Source organism: Sturnus vulgaris, chromosome 5 (assembly GCF_052056855.1).
Source record: "Sturnus vulgaris isolate bStuVul1 chromosome 5, bStuVul1.hap1, whole genome shotgun sequence".
In the NCBI taxonomy this organism is placed as follows: Eukaryota; Metazoa; Chordata; class Aves; order Passeriformes; family Sturnidae; genus Sturnus; species Sturnus vulgaris.
The window spans coordinates 32,611,058-32,637,294 of NC_142247.1; the positions used below are offsets into that span (position 1 = coordinate 32,611,058).

At 42.6% G+C, this 26,237-nt stretch overlaps 1 protein-coding gene across 2 annotated transcripts in view; it reads left to right on the forward strand.

Moving 5' to 3' along the window:
• The window catches only part of SYN3 (synapsin III), a 183,621-nt gene that overhangs the window by 140,518 nt on the left and 16,866 nt on the right, over positions 1 to 26,237 (forward strand). For both annotated transcript variants that reach the window (XM_088165370.1, XM_014876966.2), the window contains 3 exons: positions 9,993 to 10,055; positions 19,460 to 19,602; positions 24,832 to 24,906. In XM_088165370.1, the coding sequence (XP_088021496.1) occupies positions 9,993 to 10,055; positions 19,460 to 19,602; positions 24,832 to 24,906 (281 nt within the window). The remainder of the gene's footprint in view (positions 1 to 9,992; positions 10,056 to 19,459; positions 19,603 to 24,831; positions 24,907 to 26,237) is intronic.

Genomic DNA, 26,237 nt, shown 5'->3' on the forward strand with positions numbered 1-26,237 from the left:
CCCAAACAATGCCAGTGCCAGCTGGAGGTTTGCTGAATGGTATGAGAACCGAAGGCTTTCTTTGCCTTCTGTTCATCCATTAAAACCTCGTGAGTCAAAATTAAGAGGACAGGAGTGGGAGCTTTAGGAGGCTGTGGTTTCTCACAAATGCCTAAAACTAAGTACTAATGAGAAAGTTTTAAAAAAGTCTGCAACCCATCTCCAGAGCCACAATTAGAGACAAATCCAATGTGCGCTGCTTTACATTTATGATGCAGACAAACTAATTTAACTAATTAGGGCTATCTACAAAATGCATATGAAACAGCACTCTGTCCTGAAGGCCCAGTATCAGAGATTCTTGCTACTGAAGTCCAAAAGTGCACAGATACATAGTATGGACACCTGCTACTCTCTGAGGATGGAATTAGCCAAGTCACTCCTGTATGGGAAGTTTTGAATATTTTATTTATTGTCCCACCCACAACTGATGGATGAAAACCAAACAGTTGAGAGGTCTGCAAGGATAAGTGTATACAAAACTCTCTGATTTCACATTTAAAGAGAAAAAGAACAAGAAAAAAAATGAAAAGTCCATTTGGCTTCTCCCATTTGAACCTAATTTTTTACACATTAACTTTACAGCTTTTATGTAAACCTGAACAGTTAAGGTATGATTTATCTTCTTTGAGAAAGCAAACTATTTTCTTTGTCTGTGCAAGGATTTGTTGTTGTTGTTGTTGTATAAGAGGTACTCCTGCTCCCCTGAAATTTGATCTGTGTATTTTGACAGCAACAGTTTGGGCAGCACAGAAACTCTGCAGAGAAGTTTAGCTGCTGCATTACTGAGGTGCTGGCACTACTTCCATGAGAATGAAAGCCATGACCACAATAGAAGATTTCAGCAACTAGTTATGAACAATAATTTAATGAGATGAAGTTTGATGGGAAGAGGTAGAATTGTATTAAAGAAACAAGTTTTTAAAGAAACCAATCTTTCCAGACTAGTTTTAGACTTTGACTGTCCCTGATTCTACCTCCAACCAGAGTGCCTGGCATGAGCTCCTCTGCTGAACGCAGTGCCCTTCTTTTGGGCACATCCTCAGTTACCTCCATGTGGGTTTCTGCCTGCATTCGAAAATCCTACCTGGATCCCGCAACAGCCTCAGTACTGTGCCTGGGAAAAAAACAAATGCCTTCCTGTACTGGGCGTGGACAAGCTCACTCACATTTGTCTCATTTATCCCTGAGAAGTGGAGATATTGCCTCAGAGATGAAATCAGCTCAGGTCTCCACCTCTTTTTCCAGTAAAGGGTGAAGCCTTTCTCTCTAGACAAACAGGAGTGGGCTTACAGAGACCACAGCATCCTTTGCTACTCCAGGCTTGCCCAAGGTAAAGAAGACGGTCTATGTGTTGCTCTAAATGGAATTTCTCTGCTTCCTGCTTCTCACCATTCCTGGCTGTTGCAGCCTGCGGTACATCAATATGTGCTCAGCAGGGGAAAAATGCCGCTGGCCGAGGTGGTGGCTGTGAGATGAAAAAGGCTGGTCCGCACAGTGGTTTCTTCTGTCTTCATCTGAATGCTTTCACTTCAGGAACCCCTTCCTTGTTACAGCTTGGAAAGATGTAAACAGAAGCCAGTCCCAGCTGAAAATAACTCTGCCTGTGTCCTGTGTGGAGCCTGCTTCATCTCCCTTCTGCTTTTTACTCCTAATATCAGACTAGGTTTTCTCTCAGCACTGAGTTCACAGGCAGTTAGGAGCACAGGTCACCCACAATTTCTTCCACTTCATTGGGAGCTCTAGTGGCTTTAGCAAACAGGTGTAGCAGGATTGTATCCTTTCTCATGGAATGAGACACAAGAGGGAGACAAATACCCAAGTGGTGCCAGTGTGGCACCACAGCCCTTGAAGGCTAGGTAGGAAAATGTATTTCTCAGCTCTTGAGAGGCTTCAAGGTTTTGGATATCTCCAAAATCCTCAAGAATGAAACACGGAAAAATTAAATGCATGTCAGAAAAACTTTCCTTTTGCAGTCTGAAAGCATTCCATGTCCCATTTGGATTGGGGTGGGGGGGTGGGGGAAGAAATTAATTAGTGCTTATTCACTGAATCGTTGAAACATGATACTTCCACCTTTCAAAATATAAAATTTGCCCCCTGGGACCTCATTCTCTTTCCCAAGCAATTGCTGAATTTGGAGAGATTGTGAAATACAGTCCTTCCTACAGTTTTTGGCTCCTACCAAAAACATGTAATTTGAAAGTTCCCAAGAAATCTCAAAAGACACAGAGCTAATTCAAACGTGGGATACAATGGCTGCCTTTCATGTCCTCAATGTCTCTGACATGAGCCAAAAATTAGTCTGGATAAACACAGAAGATTTCTATCTGGAGAAAGAAGCTCAAAACTGTGAAGCACAAGAATGAGGATGTAGGAAGAACAGAGCTCATACCTGGCCCCCACCTGCTCTAGGTGCCTAAAAAAGACACCACAAAAAATTCAGGGTTAAGAAGGGCTGTTGCCAGTGTTTAACTCCATGGAACTGGATTTACTCCCCTCATTTATATCCCATAGCACAAAAAGTAGGGGACGTGTATTTCACTCCAGACCACATTAGCAAAGTATTTGAATTCCTGCATGAGCCTAAGGGCTCAAAAAGCTGAAAATATGATCTAGCTGTAAAATAGAACAAACTGAGCCCATAGCTCAAACATTTCTCATGTGAGGCAATACCTGACTTTCCAGGTCAGTGGTCAAAAGAAATGTGGTGTAAATATCTGTGGCTGTAAGCCAAAAAAGGACCCACTGTGAATTCAGTCTGAAAAAGGTAGTCAGTGGAAACTGTCATATGGGAATGGCATGACATCTGGCTGCATGAGATAGACCATTGGTGTATACAACCAAAATTAAACACTAATATGGGAGCAGACGAAGATAATACATGATACAAGGTAAGAACTACCCTCCTGCTCAACCCAGCGAGGCAGACAGAGGCTATATTAACAGTAGAAACCACAGAATGCCAAGCTCATTCTCCAGCAGCTCTGTCATGGCCACAGCTGTGCTATCAAGTTCTTCTAACCTCCAGTGTTCTGTGGGGCATGTCTGCAGACTTATGGTGGTTCCATGTTGTGCTTGGGAATTGCTTGGGAGAAGTTTATTTATTTTGAGATAGAATATGCCATAGATTGGTCTAACAATTTAACAGTATAGGCAAATCAGGGCCAGTGTCCTTGCTATGTCATTGTTCTATTTACTTGTATAGATGTGGCATGAGATGCCAGCTGCAAGGTGATACTTCCCATAATCCTCATTCCTATGTCTGAAGTCCCTCCTGAGGCATTAATCAAGATTATTAACTGTGCTTTTAAAAAAGTTTAAAAAATGTGTCTTTCAAAGAAGTCCTGCTGTGACGGCCTGGTCCTCTGTGCTGCTATTTCTATAGCTTTCAGTGCTGAAGATTAGCAAGAAGGAAGAAGGCAGTGATTCATTGTCCAAGAGCTTTCAGGAGCTCAGAGAATATTTCAAATGCCCCATTGCCTGTACTGGGCAGCACCCATGGCTCATTGCTCCTGCCAGCATCTGACATGGCAATGCCAGCCAATCTGCACGAGGTCATTGGCACTTACAATGACAAAAGCATGAAGTTTACAAGAAAACTTCAGAGCCATTTCTGTGGCAGGCAGATAGTTCTCAATGAACGTACTAATAAGCCCAGGACTTGCTTCTCTCTTTACACTGACATAACTGCATCACTCTCAGATGTGCTACAGAACTTTGTGAAATCACGACAAAGCCCTTAGAGTCATGTTGGGCCTCCCATCTTTGCAATCGGGGCACACGGCTTCACTGTGTAAAAGTGGGGGTGAGAACCATATGCACTTTGTCCTTTGGTGACAGAAAAGTACCTGGAGCAGACTGTGTGGTGAGATTAGAGACCAGCAGTGACTGGGGCATGATTGGCTTCAATGAGGTTTGTTGCAAAAGGTTGTTTCTCTCTGTGAAGTTTAGGGAAGTTTGTTCTCTCCCCACGCTGCCCATTTTGAAATCAGTGAGAATTCAGAGTTTTCCCCCAAAAAAGAGACAGTCAAGCCTACCAAGTGAAGAAAAGTTTGTTGGCCAGTATCTTGAGAACCTCAGGGATTCTTAGAAGAGCAATGGCTTTGAAGATTCAAGCATAAATTCATAAAGCATTTTCCCATCTGTCTCCTTCTTATATCTTTTACCATAGCTTAGATGCTACAGTTAACAACTGGTTTTCACCATCTCTTCCTTTGCAATGTGTTTATATTGGGATGGAATTTTCCAGTTAGAGAAAAATACAGCAAAAGGCACACAATTCTGGTCAGGGGAAAAGGAAACTCAAGAGTTTCTTCTCTTTCACCGCATCCCACAAAAAATATTTGGACAGTTTCTTAACAAAAGGAGTTGGGAGAATATATTCACTCTCCTAGCAAAAAAGGGGAGATAAGAAGCTTCCTTAAAGGCACCACTGCAAAATAGCTAAGACAATGTCATGCTTTAAGGAATTAGAGAAATTTTCTGTGTAGTCACAGAACCTTTAAAAAACCTGCTTGTGATTTGATATGTGTTAATGGAGATTTATTGATCAGGACTGCTAGATATGTGTGTGAATATGAGCACACACATACTGCATTTTGGGGTTTTTTGCTGAGCATCTGCTTGTCTGGATATGTTCATATAATTCTCACACTTGAAGCTCCAAAGGAATGAGGATAATATCAAATGTTCACACTCCTCTGCTCCACTAGGGGAACCCAAATACATCCTGTCTCAAATAAAGGAATTATGTAACATTAGAGGTGGAATCAATGACAAAATGTTCCGGTTTGTGCTTACCCCTTTTTATTCACTTCCATGACCCATTCTAACCACAGCAAGTGTTAGGAGCCCTGAAACATTGGTTTGTGGTTTGTTTACTCGAGGATGTGGGGATTAAGTCATGCTGCTGTTGGGGTTTCTTTTTTTTTTCCTTTTCTCTTTTGTTGTACTTTTTTTAAGCAATGGGAAAATCAAAGGTTATTTTCTTACCACCCTGCTGCAATCTCGTCCATCAACTGCCTCACTGCTTCAGATCCCACCTGTATAATGTTGTCGTGATCCAGCTGTCATTGAACTCCTGTCACAGCTGTCACAACTGCTGCCATTGCTCTTCTCATCATGGCCCCTATCTCCTCCTTCCTCCTGAGACCTTTGCAGATACCTGCTCCTCCTCAGGATTTACTTCAGCTGTCTTGAGGTCCTCTTTCCCCAGATAATGATTTTTTTCTTCATTGTGCTCTAATTACAATACAGTAATCAGCACAGAGGTGTGTGTCTTACAGGAAACCATATCACATGCAGCCATGATCTTGCCATGCCTGGCAAGGCTGGCAGGCAACCGGTGCTGATCTTCAGATTAAGTTTTTCGTAAGATAGTTCCATAAACACAGTGACATCATATCATGACATCATTATTTTCCTGTAGGTTTGAATCAGCTTACTTACTTTTACAGGAAATTATATGTTCACAGCTCCTTCAACTTAATTGACACCAGGGAAGTGCCACACACGTTACTTCCAACATTTAGGTCTCAAGTGCACAAACAACATTCCCATCATCTATTAGGTACCCACCCAAAACAGACTTTGTCATCATACAAGTGAAAGCAGCTAAATAAACATAAAAATCAGGTTTAGAGTATAAAAACAAAACTATTACTTCTGGAGGAAGGGTGAAGGCAAAATTACAATACCTTGTGCTATGGAGCCTTCTCTGGCCTGGTTGAAAACACTGGATGCTATGGTAATACAATACCAATGCCAAGAGACCAAAGTTTTAATGACCCCATCTCCCACCACTCCAAAACCCTCCTAATATTAACCATGATGTAATTGCAGCCTGTATTATTCATTTTAGCTTTGATTGGAAGGGTTTTGCAGAAGAAAGAATAGTACTAGAAACTAAAAGTTCTTTGTATAAAATGAGTTAGATAATGTGAACTAATGCACAAAACTACACATAACGGAAGGAAATCAAAAGAGATATTCTACTTTGTTCATGGGCAACAGGACAATACAAAACAATCACAAACTTAAAATAAGCCTCTCTCTTGAGGGTCTCAGTGAAATAGAAGGGTCAAAAGCATTGTACTTATGGATTAGATCAAGTTGTATAGGATTATCAAATGTTAAGGGGTTGGAACGGACATTAAAGATCATCTATCATCCCTGCTGCCATGTGCACGGACATCTCCCACTAGACCAAGTTGCTCAAGGCCTTGTCCAACCTGGCTTTGAACACTGCCTAAGATTCCTTCCTTCAGATCAATTTGGATCCAACTCTGTTCTACTGCTCCACCAGTAAAGAATAGAGAAAATATTCATAAATTGACAAGAAGTACTGAAGCTCTCATTATTTCTCAGAAAGGAGGGGCAGAAGGTAAAGGGGAAAGTGTCACAGTTGACAGCCACGTGTTTTCAAATAAAGGCTAATGTGTGCATACCAGCACTCATTTTACACACCACTGCCAAAACTAATAAACTGCAAAGCCATCTTTGCAGTGACACTACACACAGAGCAGAGCCCTGAAGATCAGGGGCTGAAATGGTACACTTTGGGCCATTGGTGTTCTAAGCTGGAAATAACTTCCATGACTCTCCTTTCACTACTACCAAAGGCATGGATGAGTTCCTAGTTCAGGATTCAAACTGCTGTTTGACTCTTAACAGACTTCTATGTACACCAAGCTCTAGACATTTATGTAATCCTTGGCACGTCAAGGCTTTATCATAACCTCTGGGAATACATTTGTAAGATTTTAATTCAAAGGGTTGAGTTATATATATGAACTAACACCCTGCATATGATCACTGAGCTAGCTGCAGCACTACAGTCCCATCCCAAAACCTGCCAACCTCATCTATGACAGTCCTGTCAACAGTTTATGCATATTTTTAAATGATTAAAGTGTTTTTCACTATTTTTCCGAGAAAAGAAGAGCCCTTGCAACACATAGAAAGACCCAGACATATGTCTTTGCATGATTTCAGTAAAAACATGCTTTTTCTATTAAAATGTGGTGCTATTCTGTGATTATATCTTCTTTCCCGGGAAATTTGTGACTCAGTATGTGTAAATACTCATCTCAGGGGTCTGCCTTTGCGGTGGCTTTGGCCACCCGCAGAACTTCTCACTGCGTTTGTGTGTGAATTGCATCAGAGTTGTGTGTATAATAGATTCTCCCTTCTTTGGCTTCCCTGTCCATCTGGGTGATTGCCAAGTATGATGGCTGGCCACGTTATTAACAACAAAAATGGGACCTGAGTCCCAGCAAGACTCTGGTGGAAGCTGGAGGTCTCCCTGCTGACTGCAGTGGCGTTCAACCACTTCCACTACTTCAGCAAAGGCTTTCCAGCGGGTGGTTGTGGACTCTGGTTGTTTAGTCCTGTGGACTGTGGAGAGCTTTTGATGACACTTCAGCACAGGCTAAGGGCACTCCACTGTCACTAGATAAACTCATTCTATAATGCAGCTCTGTGCATATGCCATGCTCTCTTGTCGGTTCCTCCATAAGGCAGGTTCATGTATGTGGAAATGTGGTGAGTCTTCAGTGGCAGAGGCAGATTCCTGGCTAACCATATACCAGCATTTCTCTGGAGCCACAGCTTTCCCAGCGAGGCTACCACATGTTCACAGTCTGGATCTGTCTCACGTCAAGCCTCAAGTGCTATGCCTAGGCCAAGCCACATGTCACCCCAACATGCTCTGACACTAGCTGATCACCCCTACGTGGGATGAGACCAAGCCTTAGTAAGAAAGCTGAGCTCATGTTTCCAAGAAGCAGAGAGAAAGAGAGAAGTTTGCGCAGCGCATTGTCATTGCCTGTGGTATTTTCCAGACTAACAGTAAACTTGGTTTGTTTACTGGATCCCAAACTTTCTTTGCATGTATACAGGAAAACAGATGCTTCCCACTCCCGGAGCCCATGCCCAAACGGGCTCCCTCAGCAACATCATAGGCAGGGGACAAAAAACAGGGCAGCAGAGACATTGCTTCCTGCCTCTGTCTGCTTTGAGCCAGTGATAGAGCATTATCTATCCTGCACACTTCTCTGGCCTCCTTGCCAGGGTATCAGGCAGGCTCACAGCGTGCAGTTTGCTTTTCCTGCTCTGTAGGAACAGCTGCTGCCTCCGCTCTCAAACAGGGAACAGAGGCCAGGGCTTGCGAGCACTTTGGCTCAAACAGGGTGCATGGGGTAGGGATGAGAGAGCTGGGAAGTGAGCCACATCTCCCAGAGCCTGAGCAGGTGGGTGTCCCAGCTACTGGGTTGCCTTTCATCTTCCAGCATTAAAGGCCTGGTATGGTCCATCCAGAGCCCTATCTTCAGTAAGCCTCCTGTGCAGTCCTCCATTCATTTTTGCCAGCATAAATTAAATTTCAGGCTCTTACAATGAATTAAAGAGGCAAAGGTGAAATAGAGTACAAACATATGTGCCTGGACATAAAACTTAACCGTTTGACTTCAGGATGGCCACCAATCAGTCTCTTGCCTCTTCTTCTGAAGCGGTGATGCTGGTGCCAGGACTGTGATTTATTGTGCCCTTCTGTGGTCCAAAGAAGATCTTTCTTCAGCTTTCTGCCTGAAGAAAGTGACACAGGCTGCTTGAGGACGTGGTGCACTCAGTGTTCCCCTCTCCTGTGACATTTCTTTATATAAGCAGCTGAATAGCAAAACATATCAGTGTTCATCACTAATTTTGTTATTTATAGTGAGCTGCCACAGATGGAGACTGCAGCACCATTCTATCTTTAGGGCGTAGTGCCTGCCTGTCCGTACAGACAATTGGTAATTAACACAAGAACAAGTTGTTTATCTATTCTCAAAGTTAAATAAATAGGAGACCCATTTATCCATCAAAATTCAACGCCTCCCTTTGCCAGATCTCCAGGTTAACTGCTTAATGAATAGAGCTCATCACTTTGGGCACTTAAGTCAAGATAAAAGTGTCTTTAAAGGAAATTAAATATGCAATAAAAAATAACCAGCTATATACTGAACAAATAGCATTTAGATCACAAGAATCATGAGCACAAGACAAGATGAAGGGCACAGGGATGCCAAGCAGAGGTGTAGAAATGGACCTACCAGTACACAGGGGAAATGTGATGCATATATCCTACTTACTCTTGACACTTCCTACCAGTGCAGCCACCCAGCTCTGAGCTGATCCCTCCAAGTGAATCTCTGCATGAGTATGAAACTGGAGAAGAAAAGGCAGAGAGGGTACTTGCAGTTCCTCAAGCAAAATGCCACATGTGCTCTAAGATGACCTTGTATGCCTTGGGTGGTGGGACCCTTCCCAATGGAAACACCACACAAGCCAGGGAGAACATATGACTTTTTTTCTTTTATTTTTATTGCTGATTCCAATCCTTCTTTGTTTTCTTTTATTCACTATACCCACCCCTGAAGGTAAAGAAGAACAGGCTTTATGAATAGATGGACTCTGGGAGTCACACCTAAGGGTTGGCTCCACTTCCTTCTCTCGTTGTCCCCCCACCCTCCCTGTGGATGGGAGGAGTGCACTCACTGTTATGGCTAAAGCAGTCACTGTGGAAGAGAACAAACCACCCTTGTCTTTCTCACCATTAGGATGTTTTCAGCATCAGAAAGTGTTCACTTACACAAGCTTGCAAGTGCAACAGTGTTTTACATGCATAGGGGTGTACACAAATCCTTATGTACAGGATGGGAAAACTGCTATCACACAGCAGAAATGGGTCAGATCTGAGGAATTCTGCCAGGCCTCTACTTTCAATCATATGGAATCCAGTGAAGCACTATTTGCTCATTGCCCTGCCATCCAAACAAACTTTATTTGGCCTTTTTGTTATCCAATTTACAGCATCCAGGAAGGTGGTAAAAGCTACTAAATAAAAGAAAATTATTCCTAATACAGTGGCTGGTAAAAATAACTAATGAAAGGGTCTTTCTTTTGTCTTTCAGCTCACAACTCCAAATTTTCCTGTAGTGGTCAAGCTGGGACATGCTCATGCTGGAATGGGGAAGGTAAGTAAGAGAAAAAAATATATATATATCTCTGGAAACAGATACATATGTGGCACAGCATTCCTGTGATTACACATGGCATATGACCAGCCAGCCAAGGGGTTAAACCTCCCCACAATCTATCTGGGTCGCACTGGCTGTTCCTGTGGGAGAAAAGGCCTTTTTCCACTGTCACGCACTTGGAGACAGGCAGTGGGATTGGGTTGGAGGCTGTCTGGGATGTGGGAAGGGGGGTTGGTGAAGCGTGGGGGAAAAGCTGAAGCTGAGCTGAAGTCATTAGGCTTGTCTTTTCTACATTTTCTCTTCTCCTGAAAGTGGTAGTGTTGTTTATTCAAGCACCTGTAGAGTGCAGCTACACCCCATAGCACTCACAATGAGGAGCTGTGGTGCTGGGCTTCTCGAGTGCATTAGGATGACCTTATTCAAAAAGTGGGAGCCCTTCAGTTATTTTTTTCCTCCTTGCAAGGAAGAACAAGACCTTACAAAGCAGAGTAGCTGGTTGCCTGCCAAGGAATCCTGAAAAACAGTTCACTACCCAGAAGGACCTGTTTGTTTTTCCCAGGCTCTCTGGGATCTTTATTCCCCCGGTGAATTAGAAGCCCCTTTTTCTTGGGGTGACTGGACTCCCTAGTGAGGCATCACCAGCACTTTCCTGCTGCATTTGAGTCTCCTCTTCCTGGCATGTATCTTTTCAAAAGGCATCCCCTATCTGTCTAAAACTTAATTTGTTCAGAATTACAAAATTGAGGCATCATTTCTGAATCCAAGTAAGTACTACATGAACTTTGTAACTGATATGCCTATTACAGTGGCTCCCTAGAGGAGACAGATCTTCTCCTGGCCTCACACTTTGCCTAAAAAATATATATAGTTACACCAAATTTAAACTTGGTACAGTTTGTTTGCTTGTGCTCTGGAAACAGAAGCCCTTTCTGGCTCGCTGGATTGCACATGGAAGATCTAATAATCTTTCTTGCTTTGGTTGCAATGTTCCCTTGTCTGGATGGTAGCTGCTGGGGAGGAAGTGGGCACAGATCCCTGTGCCAGTGGTGGAGTTGGCTTTCAGCATCAAGGAACAAACATGTAAATAAGCAGGAAATGTTGGTTAATATATTGGTGCTGTTTATGTTAAGAAGGCAGAGGTGTCACTGAATTCGAGTGTGCGCCGACAGCCTAAAGGTGCTTGTAGGGAGCCACTAACTTTTTCCTAGGAAGGATTTCATTAGCAAAAACCAACCAGGACAAACCAGGAGGAAAACCTCTCCCCTGAGACCCTGCAAGCCTGCATGTATCTGACTGCTGCCATTTCATCTGTAATGCAGGGAGGGCTTCGTGTGTCTCACACACCAAGGATCCTTTGTGGCTACAGAAATGAGGGCAGAATCTGAGAAAAGTACTCCAATCTTAACAGCATGTCCAGACAAAACTCTCAGCAGAACCTTTAGTTATTGTCTTCTGCACCACACACCAGATCTTCTTCTATCTCATACTTTCCCTCCCATTTTATTCTTTAATTATGTTGATTTTTGCTGTCACAAGTTATGGAGGAAGAGAGTTTCTATTCAGACTCCTGGCACAATTGTACTCAGAGGTACAAGGAGGGTATGTAGGAAGTCGTTCCAGATAAAGATAGGCTAAAAGCCAGCATCTTAGAAGAAAGAATTGGTCTGAGGCCAAGTTTACTTTAGTCTGTTATGAAATTAGTGACTAGCAAAGTCTGGATGTGCATTTGGGCACAGAGTTTCAACACTGCTCTGTTCAGTAGATGGGGAAGGTACAGGAAGCAAGAGTTGTTGACCTTATGGTTTTAGTTTGGGCCCTTCTCCAGCCACAAGCAGCCTGAAAGAAAGTTGAGACTGATTAAATTTTCTCTCTTCAGTCTCACTGCATTTCATTGCACAGAGCAAAACGAGAAGTGAGAAAGATAAAATAAAGAATAAATCCGTTGGTTTAAAACACAAGTAACAAGAATAATTTGTTTCATGCTTTTTTTGAAACAATAGGGTTCAAGTCCAAGTGGGACCAACAAAAGAAACCACAGAAAATATCAGGAGAAATAGAGAGAAGAGGAATTATGGGTATAGTAGAAAAGTAACACCTGCAGATTAAAAAAAATCAAACCTACAATAAAGTAATGAAGAAGAAGGAAGTAATGAAGAAGAGAGAGACATTATAGCGTTTTTAACCTTCATAATGCAACAGCAATGACCAGTGAGATTAGAGAGAGCTAAATTATTTCCTTGCAATGGTCTTCAGAAGTAGAGATGATAGCAGGAAATAGCAGGTCTTTAGCTATAAAAGATACATAATATGAAAAGAAGTTTGCTTTTGGTTTGATGTGTGCAACAAAGTAAATGTTAATAAAGCACCTGCATCAGGTCATGTTTTGTATTTAACCAGGGACTGGAGAAACAAAGGATAGAATAACCAGTGTATTAGCCAAAGTATACATGTGAGCATTAAAATAGTACTTACTGCAACAAATGATGGCAAGATAGTGATCCATGTATTTGTACCTGTAACTGGTGCTTCAAAGGATGTGAGCATTCCGGTTACAATGTTATTATCAACAGAAATTGTCGAGAAAGTACTTTACTTTTGTTGTTGTTGTTGTTATTAATGGTAAAATCACTTGTAATGGAAGGCACCAACGTGTAGAAGAATGAGCAAAGATGGGAAGTCCAGCTAGTGTTATTCTTTGTCTGAGGCAGTGGCCAGGAGCCAGAAGAATTCTGGATGCAGAAAATGCCTCTTCCCCAAAGAGCTCCACCATCTGCTTTCAGGAAGATTTGTGTTGTTTCACAGTTTTCTTCCGTTTCTCTGTGTTACAGACCAGAGGAATTATAATGATTACCTGATACTTACTGCTAATTCATGTTCATAACGTCTTGGCAGTGTAAGTGCTGAGTGTTTATTATTTTGCAATAATTGCTAGAAGGAGCATAATTATAATAGACTTTCATTTTCACATATTGTTTGTCTTGACATAATCTTCACAAAATTCACTCACCACATTTTTTAATCAGAGGGCTGAACAAAGAATTCTCAAAGCTAAAATGAAAAATAACTACATTAGGACTTGTACAAAATAGGCTCTATTGACTGCCTTCCCCTTCAGGGTGGGTCACCACAACTGTCTTTAGCTTGGGAGAGGAACAGCTATTATTCAGGATCAGAACCAAAAGGGGTGGCAGTATACCATCCATGAAAGAAATGCTCTTGCCAAGTGATGTGTGCGTGTGAGGTGCACATAGAGATGGAGAAAACCAATTTGCAATAAAAGGCATCTTTTGAAATTTCCATTGAGAAATGCAGAAACAACAGCCTCTCTATTGACTTGAACAGAGACACCAGTAATAGCCTTCACCCACAAACAGACAATCTTCTAATCTAAAAACAGAACACATGCCCCTCAGCCCCTCCCATGATCATCCTTATCCTCCTTCCAAAATTTGGAGTCACTTCATATTTCAGTGGCACTGGAAAAGCATAACAAGTGCTCTCTGTGCTGCTGGCCCTGTGCAGTATCAATACAAGTAAAATATTTGTAGAAATACTGCTTAGACAACTGTTTACAATGGAGTCAGCAGAGAAGGACCTTTCTCATGTTGTACTTAAGTTGTCCAGACTCACAGGATCAACAGTACTCAAGGAATCTTCCAGGGAAACCATGGATGGACACTGAGAGGAGATGTCTTTCCATGTGCAGAACAGAACTGTTGTTTACCCAGCAGCTCCTTAGAGGTCAAGGCATTTTTAAGCATTGTGCAGTTTGAACCTACCTACCCCAGAAGTGATTGGGGGTCTCTGTTGAATAGGGAGAGCACTGCAGTGAGAAAGGAATAACACTTCTTCCTGACTCCGGATCTCATACTGCCAGAGCTCATGGAAAAGAATAAAGCTCTGAGTGTGTTAGTATTTGCCATTTGTGTGTTAACATGACCCTAAAGTGCCCTAGGAACAGAGCCCAGTACTGCAAATTCACTCAAAGAGCCTCTTCACCTCTTCCTGATCAGATCATGAGAAGGAAGCAACACCAAATCTACAAAGAGAGGAAAACCACTATCTGTTCATGTGACTTTACATACATTTATATCAATTTTATATATATAGGTATATATATTTTGCTACTCCTACTTTATTTTTAGACCTCTCTAATTAGGTCCGTTTAAGAGTCACCTCCTGTCCCCTCCTGCCCCATAATTATGAAAACATCTTCCCAGCACAAATCCTGGCTCAGATTAATTTATTACATTGTAGAAGAAAAACCTGTTGTTCATAATAATATGGTCAGAGTTATTTTCTCTCTTACTGGATGGGAAAGACTTCTCTGCCTCTTTTTTTTTCGGTGGTATAAATATAGCACAAACTAAACAGAGCCACTCTGTAATGTAAAAATACTGCGAGGTTTTTATCAGGAAGGACAGCTCGTCACCTTGTCTCTCTCGGGACTGGAAATAGAATGTTCCAAAAGTAAGAGCTTTGAAAATCCAGTGTGCTAAAGAGGAAAGGAAGGGAAAGGGCTGCCTCAGTTTGTCAAGGAACAAATATTTTCTTTTTGAGAAGACAAATAATGACTTGACATGTAACATTCATTCACAACAGAGCAGCCCAATCACTGCATTCCCACTGACTCATGAGTGAGGATGTTCCAAATGTCTTGAAAATAGCAAAAACATCCCCATTTCTTGCACATCGGTCTGAAAACTTTTGCTGGACACAGGAAACAGTGGCTGACCCAGGGCACCAAGGACCACAGCAGCCAAGACCTGGGCTCTGTATTAGGAAGCTTCAATGCATTAAAGGCAGCCCATGGGGAACTTCAGAGTGAGGATAAAAAGGAAATGTAGACGCCATTGTGTCTTCACTATTCGGGGGTGAGTCAAATTTAGGCCTAAACTGATTTTGTGTCAGTTGGATTGGGTATTTTCTGAGAATGAGAGCATAATTTGGGGTAGAGGAAAGGAGAGATTCAGGAAACCATCTGCACAGAACTGTTCCTGAAGACCCATTCCCAGGATGGTAGGGTCCCTACAGAAAGGCTGAGAGCAAGTTGAGATGGACAAAAAATCACAAGCTTTGTGTGGCTGCACCAGTTCCTCTGGAGGAAAACACTAAGACTGCGCATTTTCACAAGCCTACCAAGACTCAGTTAAACACCACATTGCCAAGTCCAGCCCTGGCTCAGCCTTGGACACTCACCTTCCAGCTGAACTTGGCTCTAACCTCATTTTGGACACTGAAGATGCTTCTGCAAGTTATCTCCAAAGTGATGAGTATTTAGCCTGTAGGGCAGAGTTAACCTCAAAGGCAGAGTTCATACTGGATGACACTCAAGGCTAGGGCAGTCCCAGCAGAGTAAGATAATTATGGCACTTTGGCTAACCAATTATTTTTTCTTGTGGCCACATAATGAAAGCAAAAGGGGATTGCAAAGCAATACCTTGCAGCACTTAGGCTAAAGATGAGGGAGGAGAGCCATAGCCCTGGGACCTTGGTGTCCAGGAACATCTGGGCTGTACAAGAGGCAGCAGATTAGGGAACTGTGAGACAGAGGCAGCAGAAGTTTCTACTCAGATAGATCTCTTACTGAAGGAATCTGTGCTCACACAGATCTCAGTTGTGGCTCAGACTGCCCAGGAAATTGCCACAGTGGGGTTTCAACTCTGCCAGAACCAATCCAAAATCCTGCCTTGCAAGAAAAGCCTCAAAACGAGGTCTCCAACAAGGATGGAACAGAATGTTTCTTCAAACAAAGGCAGAAAGATCAGTGCTTCTTGGGCAACAGATACCAGATGCAGGTCGTGTAGTGTCAGGCTCTGAGATGCCACCACAGGGCAAAGGGATGGTCACATCTGTGTGAACATGTTCCCAGCGATCCAGCCAGATTCCCCTTTCCAAGAGGGAGCATGCTGGGGCATCACTGGTGCCTGGATTAGAGAAGAGATCCAGAAGGGAAGGAGGAGCTTTCTTACTCAGAAAAGGCATCTGGCAACACACTGGCCCAAACCCATCTTAACAGGTCACTAAAATGCTGCAGCAAACAGCAACTTATGGCTTCAGAATGAGTCTATTGCTGCTCAAAGAGCCAGCACAGCTAAGCAAACAGGCTTCCAGGGCAGGGGCTGTGTTTGTACTCACTGTTTGCACTCCTCTATGCTGTTAATGGGATATAGCATTTATCCCAAGAAGGTTGCAAAATAAAAGAGAGAAGGGGGGGAAAAATGGCTTCCTGTTGGCTTCTTTTCAACTTCTTTTATTGGTTTCATGTATTGGTCAACCTGCCATTTTAGAAGATTGTTTTATCTCTTGTTAGGTAAACTGGTAACTTTGCTCTGGATTGATTTTTAATAATACCTTCTTAAATAATGCCCTCTGGTGTCACCCTGCTTCTACCCTGGCTTTGGTTATGTCTGGGATTTTTTCTTCTGTTAGGAAAATGGATATCTTATTGACATCTAAAAGGGTTACAAGGCAGGAGGAAATGATTTATACAAAATTTAAAAGTAGAAAGCTAATAAAATGGGGGACTCAATAGATAAGGCAGGAAAATAAATCTGATTTGACTGTAACTTGAGTGCTTCCTGTTTATGAAGTAATAACTGTACCCTGGGATAAACCAGCATTAACCCAGAACACGGCTGTTATTTTGTCAAATTTGGCTGGCTCTAACAATTAACAAATGATGGCTCAGATTTCAGCTTTGGTGTGGTGATTATTTTGATGCCTGGTGGGAAATGAGGCAGTGATCTCCTACAAGGGGACTTCTGTGAGTTGCTTTCTCTGAGAAGTACTCGGGCACAGGCCAGGGAAGATGCCAGAGGACTGTGCAGTGGTGTAGCACTGTGGGAATCATCTTTATTTTTCATTTTTTATTTTGTGTCCCTGGCGAGTCCCCCCTCGTTATTAACCCAGCCAAAAGTCCTCAGGCCCATTAGAGAGAGCACTTTCAATTGCTTTTCTTCTCTCCTCATAGAGAAGGGATGGTGGAGAGGAGGAAGAAATGGACCCTTCATTTCCATAGCATGCTGTATTTTTGAGGAAACATCATATTTAACAAGATGAGCTCCTTTCTAGCAATATCAATATGGTCTAATTCCAGTCTGGAGGGGGAAGATGCATCCTTTCCTCTGCTCTGGGTCAAATGTTCCTGGGCTGAGGATGCAAACATTTCAGTTTGGGCCCAAAGACATCTGTTACACAAGCACAACACTTTGTTTCAAATCCCACAAACATCCTTGTTCCAAGTAGGTCATTATATAATGACTTTTGTATTTTCTCACTCCCAAAAGTGTCCGGGAGAATATGTTGTAACACCGTGTCAGTGTTGCCTACCCTTGCAGTCCCTCCTGTGATCATCTCATCTGGGTGGGACTCTCTTGCTTGATGTCATTCAGCCCAGGGCAGCTCTTATCAGTGCAACAGAAATACCCAGCTCCAACACAGCCTGCATTGTTCCCTCTGGTATTTTGCAAGTCCAGGCTCTGGGTTCCCTCTCCCATTCTCCAGCTGCCTCCAGGGCATTCCTACCACCTCACCCTGCCCCCCTGCATATCCCCACTCGGACAGAGAGGGAAACAACACAGCCTAGAGCAAGGCTGCTCCTCCTGGATGCCATGTAATAGTTGCCTTTACATATCCCTTTATATTCGATTGGGTTGGATGGGTTTTTTTGGTGTTTTGTTTTGTTTTGTTTTGTTTTGTTTTTCTTGGTTTTGTTTTTTATTTTTTATTTTTTGGTACCCTCCCTTCCCACAGATGACTGTCATCACCCTCTGCTCCTTTCCTCAGAGTTCCTGGATGGTGAGAGCACAGCAAAAAGGAGAAGGACTAGGAGTATTCAGTGGTCAGTAATAGGAGAAGCAAAGACGAGTTCTCTTTCCTATTCAGGCATCTAGAAATGCCTGGTCAAACTGGTTGCACTTTTCACCTTCCCCACAGCTGTTCAGTTTTTGAGAGCTTTTCTGCAACAGGATGTGGCCAAATCTTTGGCTTATGTGTAAGTTGGCACTTACACAAAACAATCTGAACAGAGTAAAACAGGTTAGCAACAAGCTTGTCCTCTGTTCTCTAGTGAAGATGGCTCCCACCCTCCTATGGAAAGCAGATACATAAAACCACTTGTTTGTTCTTTGCGAAGAAACACCAAATACCATTGCATGTGCTTCCTTCAGCTGGCTCCACAGAGTCTGGCATCACCTCCTTTAACACAAAGTGACACAGCTGGGGAACTTTTCTGGAGAAGGGACCAATGGATTGTCACCCGTCAGTGCACACTTAGCAAAGCAGGGTTGCAACCCCCAACTGTGGTCTCAAAGCATTACCAAAATACGAAGTGAGGGTAATAACATAAAGAAAGTCACTCACTTGCTCATCCTTTTCATACAGTCATGGTCTTTTTTCACAAATTAATCCACCCTTCCTGCACATGTCCAGCCCTAAGGAACAAGACTTGTATAGGTTTCTCTTACGCACTGAACAAGTGTTTACCAATACACTAAAGTCATGGTAAAAGATATGAGTGAGGTGAAGTTGTCCAGCAAGTTCTTGTTACCTGCTTGTTCAGTTTTGCTTTCCCAAATCAGTGAGCTTTTGGAGACGTTTGATTATATCATTAGAACTTCTGTTTTGGTCATTCCTCATTTCACTTTTTTTCAAATTAAGATATAGCGCATTTCCCATAACTGAACACAGATCTGTGAAAAGCCATCTTCTCAGAAAAACTGTAGCTCGTAGGTCTCAACTACTCTTTCATTTCCAAGTGCGACACAAGTCCAAAATCCAACCCACATAGCCATTGCCTCACACTCATGCAAGTCTCCCCAAGAGTCACAAACTCCCCCAGAGACATCCATTTCCTTCAGAGTTTGTATCTAGTCAAGAGACGTGCACAACTCCTCAGAGTCTGGAGGGGGTTAATGGGAAATGCCAGGGAACTGAAGCCTAGAGGTGGCAGACAACCAGCTCTCATGTTGATTTCCTGGAATTGGTTTATATTTCCTGACCACCCAAAATACTCTGTTTTCATCCATCCCAACATAGGAAATAGCAGTTGCAAAGTTTGAATGAAGTAATATCGCTTAAGAGATTGAATATTTTTCTGAAGCATCCTGAAAGCAAAGAGCATTAGTAAGAGCCACTTGGGCAAAGGTCTGGCTGCCTCTCTGGTGCCAGGTTTACCAGGGCTGGGACATGAGGAAGGAGAATGGGATGGATTTGCTCTGGGTTGGTTTGCTCTGGGAAACTTCTCTCTTTGAATCACAGAAGCCCTGCTCTGTCCTCAGCTGTGTCTGTGTGGGATTTAAATGACATTGTGCTATTCAGGTGCAGAGATGACTTCTGCTTACAAAGTATTCATGTTCTTTTTGTTCTTGTCTCTTTTTCACTGGATTTTGATAACCAAGGTCAAAGTTGAGAACCAGCACGACTTCCGGGACATGGCCAGCATAGTAGCCATGGCAAAAACCTATGCCACCACCGAGCCATTCATTGACTCCAAATATGACATCCGAATCCAGAAAATTGGCAGCAACTACAAGGCGTACATGTGAGTGCATGGCTATGCCAGAACGAGACGGGGGAGGAGACAGTGCTATGGATGTGATTGAGTTGGTGTCTGCTCTGGGCAGGAGTAGGTAGCTGACTTAATTTCCTTGAAGAATAACCCTGCAGTTCTCCTCCCACATGTGAACCCAGATCCCTCATCCATCAATAATCTTCTCTGTTAGTCACTGTCAGGTCATTGTTTCTGGGATGTAGATGTCTGTTTCTGAGATTCAGTTCCCACTATAATGACTGTGCTCTGCCATCACCTCTCCATCCTGTTGTTGAAGGACTCATCTTTCCCAGCAAAATCCTTCAGCTCCAAGTACCCTCTAGCGGGAACTGAACCCACCCACTTTCCACCTGGAGAAAAAAATAAAAAAGGATTGAACTAGCTGCAACTCCTAGAGTCCTGCTGTTTGGGCCATAGCAGCACCCCATCCTTCAGGCCACAGCAGCACTCTATCCTCTCCCCAGCTGCAGACCACAGCACCACATCACACACAGGTGCACAGAGCACCAGGTTTGAACGGCTTCAGCCAGGGCAGCATACAGAGTTTCTCTGGGCATTTTGCATGTGTGCTCCTTAACACATACAAAGCAGGGAGAGGAGGAGTGACATTTCTGTGAGTGCCCCAAAGCTCCTCCCTGCCCTGTGGGGTAGTGAGGGAGGTGGGATGACAGCAATCTTCAACACTAGTATGTTTAAAAGTATTAAAAAGCATTCGGTCAAACTTCAGTAGTCACCACACTTGATTGGAGATGTAACCACATGAGTCAGTAAGACACCTGTTTCTTCTTACTACAAACCAGTAAATTAAAAAAGCCACACAGCACATCTTCTCCAGAAGCTCCTTATCCAATCACAGAATTCTGGACAAGTAGTCAGCTCCAGCAGTATATTCTTCAGGTCACCAGATAAATTGTATATATGTCACCTAACACCCACAACTCTGTGACTTTTGCGTTCATGTCTACAAACCTCTAGGCCATAGCCCTGCTGAAACATAGTTAAACAAGATAATGAAATGTACACAATCCCATATTTTCCAGATATAACTGCCTAAAATTCCCAGTTGGATTCCTACTACAGTAATATTTAAGAAAACTAGATAATGACTGAGTCACATTCTTCATGGGAAGAAAGAACATGGGGGACACTTGCCTACTTCATGTGATCTCAATGAAAGAAAATTTATTTTTAATTGAATCAGGTCAACAATAGCACAGTTGCCTAATACTACATTAACATCTCAGAGAGTCTGACTCAAATTGGCCAGAGGAAAGAAGGTTTAAAATATCAATTAAAATTCCCTATTCCTGCCAACACACCCAGCCTTGGCTCCAGAGCCTGCTCCCCAACTGCCTCTAGCTGAAACAAAGGCCAAGTTAGCCTGACCATACTCTCTCCTCACTTATTATTCGCACTCACCATGCACTCATCCAGAACAGGGATCAGAAATAATACCAGATGATTGAGGAAAGAAAGCAGTCACACTAAGACCTAATCCCACTTGAGAGTATAGCTGCACAAACAACTGTTTGCTAAAGAAAAAATGTTTTCATATGAAAACAGTCATGAACAGAGAACACCTTAATGAGAAATGAAGCTCATTAGAAAAGAAAGCAAACAGCAAGATTCACCCAGTGACTTGCTAACCCAAGAAGTTGATTTAGATTGAGAGAGCCATTTATGGTTGTGAGAGTGGTATAGTCAGTCCCACCAGTGACTGTTCCTTCTGCATAATAGGTTATTTCTATGGTATAAGTCCCTGTCATGTCCAAGGACAGAGGTAAAAGCACCCAAAATATCAGAGCTCTCACTGGCGTCCCAGATAGGAGATTCAAAACCATTAGTCATGCTAGCAAATCCCAGCCTTAAAGGCAATTCCAGCATCTGCAGTAGCGTCATACTGTGTGAGTTGCTTTGATCTGTGAGCCATGGAATCTATCCAGTAATTTTATACCTTCACCCACACATATAGACTTTAAAAGCCCCTTTTCTTTTGAGAAAAGACTGCACTGAAATTCTCCAGAATATGTTTACTTTGCACCAAGCATCTGCCAGAGGGAGGATGCTGCAGGGTGAGTCATGCATTCCTCCCTGCCCCAGATGTTCAATGCACTTCCTTCCAGACCATGACCCAAGGCTTCAGTTCAGTTTCCCATTGGCTTCAGTGCAGCGACTCCAGATTTACACTGCTGACAAACTTCTACTTAGCCCATGCCTTGAGCCAGTCTGAAAGCAGCAGATAAGCAGCATATGATACATGCCTAAAATTCCACCAAGTGTATTTCACTGCCATTGTAATGCTGGTGAAGAGAAAACATGAAAACAGCTTGCAAGGGAAATTGGGGCAGAAATTATGCTTCCACACTGACCCCAGCTGGAGGCAAACAGAGGGATCATTTCCAGTTAAGACTCGTGAAATGTTGTTCACTTTGAATTAAGCCAGCAGCTACTGAGTTTCAGGTATGGCACAGTCCTGCCACCAGCTCTTAATAAGAGGGTAATACCCTTCCTTTGTAGTTTCATGAGTGGGATTTCTGACCTTGTCACCTACAATGCACTTTAATGTGCCCTCTAGGGGATACCACATCAACTGTGTCTAAACTGGAGCTACTTATAGACTGAGATAGGACACTAACAGCTCTTGATCTGCTCGTTTATCCACTTCTCCTAAACAATGCTGAAGGTGTTGTGGTCACAAATCTGTTTGAGGAACTGATCTCTAAAAGCCTGGAGTCCTTCTGGGGTCAGATACTGACTGTACACTGTGTGGCTCCCTGATGTTTAGGATAGTTGGAAGCACTTCGATTTTCAGTCCCTAAAAGAAATAGGGTTTGAAGCAGAACATCCTTAGGAAATTTTTTTGTTTTCAGTCTCCTTTTTCACCTCGTACAATACAAAAAAGAAAATCGAAAAGAAGCTGTATGAGGAGCAGTTGGGGTCACTTGGTCTATTTAGCTTGGAGAGCAGGAGACTGAGGGGAGACCTCATCACAGTCTACAACTTCCTTACAAGGGGGAGGGGCAGGCACTGAACTCTTCTCTCTGATGACCAGTGACAGGACCCAAGGGAATGGCCTAAAATTGTGTCAGGGGAAGTTTAGGTTGGATATGAGGAAAAACTTCTTCCTCAGAGGGTGGTTGGGTACTGGAACAGGCTCCCCAGGGCAGTGGTCATAGCACCAAGCCTGACAGAGTTCAGTCATTTGGACAATGCTCTCAGGCACGTGGTGTGACTCTGGGGGATGGTGCTGTGCAGGGCCAGAAGATGAGCTCAATGATCCTTTTGAGCCCCTTCCAACTGAGAATATGCAGTGATTTTGTGATTCTGTAAGTTTAGGGGCATGGTTGATATATGAACTGCTCAGACATGCTTGAAAGGGAGTGATCTTAACAGAGGCTGTGGTGTAGGGTTTGGGGTCTGATCCAGTGGGCTTCAAATAAAATTCCGCCATTTCAAAACAGTAAGGTTCCCTAACAGGAAAGTTAGGAATACAGCACAGAGGTATATTTTAAATCTTATGCCCAAAATTGGCTTAAGATGGATAGGCATAAACAAGTCAAATAAATCAGCCCAATGGCTTGAGCAGGGTTCTTATTTTGGGAGCTTTCCCATGTCAAATTTCCCTGTAAAACTGTCAAGCTGTGGTTTCATTTTCTTAGGGACAACACAGCTGCTTACATTTGGTATGCCAGGTACATTTTCTAAACACCAATGTCAAATCAACTTGTCACTAATGAGACTCCAGGAGTTCCTACCAGTACTAATGGGATTTTGGATGTCCTCTGCCACTGCAGGGCAATTTTCTGTTAAAAATAAATGTTAGCAAAGAGTGGTTCTTCCCACTGCAGAACTGAAAACATAATCCTAAGAATCCCATAACAAAAGAGGAAGAAAAGCTGAGGGTTGAACACTGACCTTGCAGGCCATCAAAGGGCTCATGACAGTCTAAGCTTGAGGAGGAATCCATTCTTTTGCTTAGAAAGTAAGGCAGCAAAATGGATGCTGGATGAAGACAACAGGCCCAAAAGTCAACTATATGAGAACACAGTTATTCGACACAGTAATCATGTTCCTTCAGCCCCCCACTCCACTCCTTTAAACATGGTTACAAAGACAGTTTAAAATTCACAGCAACTAAACATACCAGTTTAGAGGAGAATTGGAAAAAGCACTCCAGGGTGTCTCTCACAAGAGTAAAGGGAAGTCTTAGTCAGCTATAATGATCCAAGTTTATAGTCTAGCAGGACATGAGAATTACCACTGCTGAATGTAGTTCAGTGTCTTTTGCACATGTTGCTGAAAACGTGAGAGAACTGGCAGTAAGGGCTCCCACAACCTCGTATTGAGTGCTGGATCACACCTCATACTCCCCTATAAATCTCTACCTAAATTTTCTTCAGTGTGGAGAGGCTTCCTGGATGTATCCTGTCAGCTTGTTGACTTGTCCTGGCTTGTACACTGTGGAAGGGTTATCTGGAGTGTTGTCAGAGCAGGCTGTCCTTTGTCTGCCTTTGGCCTAAGGTCAAGAAAAGGAAAATTTTTAACCCTGACAGTGATGGTGAAACCCAGAATTTTCTAGCAACAACACCTTTTTTGGAAATTAACTATCAGTTAATGAAACTCCAAAGATTTTGAAATAAGAAATTCTCCAAGTCCAAACACAGTGAGCCACGGGCAGGTCAATGAAAAGTCAGTGAAAAGATAGTATGATAATATATTCTGTGACGTCAGTACCACTGAAATCAAATTGAAGTGGACACAGAAGTACAATTGAAATCAAATTTAGGTAGACCCAGAATGTCAGAACTGATATTTTGTGAAGCTGCTCAGTAAATATTTGCTTGGAGAGCTTCTGTTCTGTGGATGGAGGATGCTACCCATTGCAGAACACAAGGATGATTATCCTAGAGATCTTTTACACACATTTCAGCTCCCCTAGGTCTGATATATAAAGAAAGAAAGTACTCACAGAGCCTGATGTGTGCTCAGGACTCCTTGGAGGTTTCTCTGCCTAAAATCCTCAGTTTTTCATGAGTCTGAACAACATATCCTGTATGGAGTGTTGTTCAGGAAGGATTTGGAAAAGCTTCTGGGAGGAAGAACCTCACCTCATCCTCCCCTGTACAAGCACAGAGTCAAGAATGAGGACTACAGTAGGTAGGAGGATGGGTCAGGAGTCTATTTTCATGTTCAGGTTATGTTTTTGGTTTGTTTTCCTAGGAGGACTTCCATCTCTGGAAACTGGAAGGCAAACACAGGTTCTGCGATGCTAGAACAGATTGCAATGACAGAGAGGTAAGGAAGAATGTTTCAAGACAGTATTAGCTATTCTTGGGTTAGAAGGGAGGAACTGTATTTCCAACTTTGGTTAATTGAGAGAACTGGTAAGTAAGGTCTCCTGGGAGGCTGGATGAAGACTCTAAAAGACCGAGTGTTTTCTTAAAAAAATATCAAGGACACAAAGGCAAACTGTCCTATTTTGAAGAACAGACAGAAAGTACAGCTAGAAACCAACATTGCTAAATCATTAGATCTTTAGTGAATGTAACCACAGGAAACAGGACCAGCATGCTAGGTCAAGCACACCAGTACAAACATGTAGGGATAAAATCAGAAAGGTCAAAGCACAAAACACAAAGTAACACGAGGTTATTCTAAGTACATTAAGAATGAGAGGCAGAAACAGAAAAGAGATTTTCTTCTGCATAACAGAGGGGGAAAAACCTGTCAGCTGAAGTGCTGAAAGCACCTTTTTGCTTTAGGCTCACAAAAGTGATCACTGTCTAAGCTAAGGTCTTCTCACTGTGGAGTAGAGCAGAAAGAATGCATCTCATGCATCTTACAGACTAAAATTTGCAGCTGCTACTTCCATGTATTCAAATCACTGTGATATTTGCTAACACTGCAACTGCCTGACACTGTGGACTCAGGGTAACATGCTTTGTTGTAATTCCTATCCTGCAGAACTACCACTTGCTCTCATCACTTTTCTCCATCCCATCCAAGTAGATTATTCATAGATTTATAGAATCCATAGGTTACATGTAGGCATTCATCCTTAGTGAATTTATTATTTTTTTCAGATTATACCTCCAGTTTGTAAGAGTCAGTTAATTTTGACTCTGTCCAGTTTTGGGCACCACAGTTGAAGAGAAATAGCAAGGAGCTGGAGAAAGTCCAAAGGACAATAAAAGGAACGTTCAGAGAAAAAATAAAGAGCTGTTGAGAAAAACACGCAATAATTCTATGTATTTCTATGTAGTTTTATGTAGTTTTCCACCTTTTTCAATTAGCAGACCACTGATATTTTTCCCGTAGAGGTGTAGACTAAAGCATAATGAAACCCTGCCTGCAGTAAAGAGGTTCACTCTCCTTCATTAACTGTTACAGACCTGGAAGAAGTTGCCACAAGCTGAACACCACTTCATCCTAAAGATGAAAAAACCAAAAGAGCATAGGATCTTTAAATATATGAAAGCCTGTTAATAGGCATTTCTCACTACCTACATTACAAGTATAATACTGTAAGAAATAAATTATAGCTTAAAAGGTTCCTTTGAACATTTCCTTATATATATATATAAGGATTTTTTTTTCTTGAAGTAAGGATGGCATAGCACAGAAAT